The 3,870-nt window shown below is 39.8% G+C and overlaps 1 protein-coding gene across 1 annotated transcript; it reads right to left on the reverse strand.

Moving 5' to 3' along the window:
- Nucleotides 1-200: 200 nt before the first annotated feature.
- On the reverse strand, nt 201-1,068 carry LOC103730954 (forkhead box protein R2). The gene is given in 2 exon segments (XM_008829267.1): nt 201-548; nt 550-1,068. Coding segments are annotated over 2 exon segments (867 nt in total).
- Between the last annotated feature and the right edge of the window lie 2,802 nt (nt 1,069-3,870).

The following is a 3,870-nucleotide window of genomic DNA, read 5'->3' on the forward strand; positions in this document are numbered from 1 at the left end:
ACTAACCATATCTGTGAGCTCTGGGTTTGACTGAAATACCTTGCCTAAGAGAATAAAATAGAGGAGCAACTGAGAAGCATTCACAATATCAACCTTGAGTATTCACGCACATGTGCATTCACATGTGCCCACACATGCAAGCATCCATACACCCACACCTCTGCCACACACATATATGCACAAAAAGAAGAAAAATTTATTTAAAGTTGAAAGAGGAGGTCCATCAGTTCTGGTTGGAGCATGCACTGTCGGATTCTCTCCTTCCGAGAAAAGGCCAAGGCATGAGTGTTCTCAAAGAAGCAGTATCCTTCCTCAGTGAGCTTCCAGAGGCAAGAGCGAGGCTTTCCATCCAATCCATTTTCAAGCATGATTGTTACCTTTTCAAAGCAGGTCAGGGAGCAGAGGCTGTGGTGAATGGTGCTTTTCCAGCCCTCTGGTGCTGTCCAGAAGTAAGGGAAATGTAGTAGAGTAAAACTGTAGATCTGTTGTACATTGAGGCCAGATGAAGGGTGGTTTCTTAATGCTAGCGAAACTACATGGCTGTAGTTGGTACAGTGTTGGCTTCTTGGAACAGTCCTTTTCCTGAGAGGATGTGTCCTCTTGTTCCTCAGCCGCTGCCTCTGCAAAATCTGAGTCATTGGAGAAGGTGAACTGCTTTGGTTGTGGACACTGCTCGCTGGTAGAAACTGGTAGGGATTCCACCACTCCCTGAACCTCTAAGAAGTCAGTTTCTTCATCCTTTGGGAGTAGCATGCTTGGCAAATTCTTACTACTTCAATGTGGAGCCTCTGTTTTGCTGAGGGGGCACACAACGTTGGGGTTCACCCACATCCACAGGCTGGGTTCAATGGGAGGATCATCGTCGTCACAATTGGGTTTCCTCTCCTGGCGCAGGGCTGGTGATTTTGTTACCTGAATTTTGTGTTTGGCAAGGCTCTGCTCAGCTAAAGGGCACTGATCTATGGTACAACTCAGGAAGAACTTATTCCCCATGTTCCAGTCCAGCAGACCTGGGACTTGGCCATGGAGACTGTACCAAAAGTCACCATCTTTCAGATTTAGATCCATCTTTACTGGAGAGATAAAGGATTACTTCCCAAAAGATGAAAGTCTCTCGGGTACTTCACAAAGCTTTTTCTGGGGCACTGTTTAATGCAATATGTTTCATCTATGGAGATTATCAGTACGTTGGCTGGAAGTGCAAGGACACTGATTTTCCACTGATCAGCGGTCAGACTTGGAGAAAGCTCAGCTTTCTAGAACACAGCTCAAAACAGTAACTAAAAAGATCTCTTTAGATGAAAAACTGTTTTTGAATTTCTATCAAGTATTCTCTCACTGTTGATCTTGATAGCCCTGTAGGATAACAGAGTGCATATTGTTAACCTCATGCCACAGATATGGTAGCCAACATTTACAGAATATTTAGGACTGTATACCTAAATCCGTATAGAATAGCCCAAGTGTTTCTTATCATTTCATAATACCCACTGCTTACTGATAACATTCAACATACTATATAAAGTAGGTACCTGGGCTTTAGAATATAATAGTAAACCATAAGAAGATTGCCCTTGTTAGACTTACAGTCATGCTGGAACCCAACCTTAATGTTATCTTCAATCTACTTCTGAGATTGAATCAAGTGACTTCCATTTCCCCAGCTTATCCCCTTAGAAAATGTGTTCTAAGTTATACTCTAAACATAGTAGGATCAAGATTTTGCTATGCCAAGTGATAAATCTGCCTTTCAAATAGGTTCAAGCCAAAGAAATTTGTAAGAAAAAATAAATACAAGGGTTTCATCTCATCTTGTCACCTTTAAGAAAATCTACAAAGTATATGATTTCATTAAAAACATGAATGAAATTCTCAAAAAATAAAAATAATTTAAAAATTAAAAACACCATTTGAAAAACCAATTCATCATATAGGACTAGATACAAAGGTATCCAAAAATACCAGTGGGAACCAATGAAGGAGCTCATTAATTCCCCGTGCTTTCCCCACTTTATGGTAAAATTTGCTCAAAATTATCTTTCATATAAGCTTCTAGAGTGGTCTTTCTATTGCATCAGTATAAAAATTAGTAACAACAATGGTATCAACTGTTAAATGTTCTAAGTATGTTATGTGATTTAACTCAATGCTCAGAATAACTCTATGAAGTAATCATTGCATAAGTCACCCAGCTAGGTAAAAGTGAAGCTTTCAAACTTTGGCAGAGCATGTGTGATTCTACTCACTATACTAATCTCTTGGGTTTTTGTATCACAACACAAAATCCTACAACTTAGTGCAGTATGAAAGGCCCTCCAAGATCCCACCCTGCTTTCCAAATTATCACTTTAGCATCCTTACTTCATATTTCATATGCCAAAAATACTAAAATTCTTGGCTTTTTACCATATGCCTTGACTATTTTTTCTTTGGTCAAGAACTTCTGCTTAGAATGGCCTACTCCCAAGTACCATGGTTTAACTAATCATTACTCACCTTTTTTGAAAATTTTAATTTTAATTACTATGTGTGTGTGCATGTGTGAATGATGGGGGGGGGGGTTATGCATGCCATCGCATGCCTGTAGAGATAGAGGACAACTTAATAGAGTTGGTTCTCTCCTTCTACCTTTACATGGGTTCTAGGGCTCAATCTCAGATTGTTGGATCTGCACAAGCACCTTCACCCACTGAACCATCTTGCTGCCCCCCTACTTATCTTCTAAGATGGTAGACATGCTTCTTTCACTTCCACACAGGGAATTAATGGATTCCCTTTACAGTGGGGCACTGGGCTGGGCAAAACATGAGGTAGAACCTGAAATATTTAGGTTATTTTGCTAACAGATGTGTTGGCAACATTTGAGCTTTCAGCCATCCCTTTATCCTTAAATGCAGGTTCTAGTGTTACAGAGTGTCTTTTTAATCCTCAGAGAACACAGATTACTTAGTAAAACCAGCTCATCACTATGTATTTCGGGTGGGGGGGCACATACCATGGTGCACATGTAGAGGCCAAGTAGTGTGTAAAAGATCTTCCAGATGAGTAAGACACAACCCAAGAGGATATCAAAGGACGGTGAGATGGCAGACAAATAAAAACTGAAATAAAGCATAATCAGTGCTAGATACTATTCTAAGAGAGTATAGACAGGGAAAATAACTCAGATGACAGCTTTCAGAAGGGATTCCCATTGAAAGTGTTTCTTGACCATAAATGAAACATTACTTAGGGGCAGAGACATTGAGAACAGGCTAGTACACACCAGGTACCTGGAATCTTGCGTCTTAAATCTGCTCCAATAAAAAGGAGTTGGGAGCATATTGCACACATTCTGAAAAAAAAAAAAAACCTTAGAATTCACATTTGGTTGGGTGTGGTGGCACATGCCTGTAATCCCAGCACTTGGGAGGCAGAGGCAGGTGGATCTCTGTGAGTTTGAGGTCAGCCTGGTCTACATAGCAAATTCCAGGCCAACAAGGGCTAAATAGTGAAATGCTATCTCAATAAAACCCCTCATATTTGTAGGTATCCTGTTCTCCACATTCTCATCTATCTCAAGTATCAATATAGACAGAAATGTTAATGATAAAACTTCATATTGTAAGCCAAGTAGCATACATAATAACATAAGTTTAATTGGGAAAGTGTAACTCCCGATGATTGTAAAAAATACATTTTTCTATGCCATCTTCTAGGCATAACAAAGCCATTAAAATCATGAACTCATAACAGCTGTGGTTGCCTGCACTGGGTCTATGTAAGATTGGCTCTGTCAAACATCAGTCACGTAGGAGAGGAGTCATTGTCTTCAGTTTTTAAAAAAAATATTGTTTTTTATATGAGTGAATGTATTGCTTCCATGTGTGT

This window comes from Nannospalax galili, unplaced genomic scaffold (assembly GCF_000622305.1).
Source record: "Nannospalax galili isolate Female #2095 unplaced genomic scaffold, S.galili_v1.0 scaffold994, whole genome shotgun sequence".
In the NCBI taxonomy this organism is placed as follows: Eukaryota; Metazoa; Chordata; class Mammalia; order Rodentia; family Spalacidae; genus Nannospalax; species Nannospalax galili.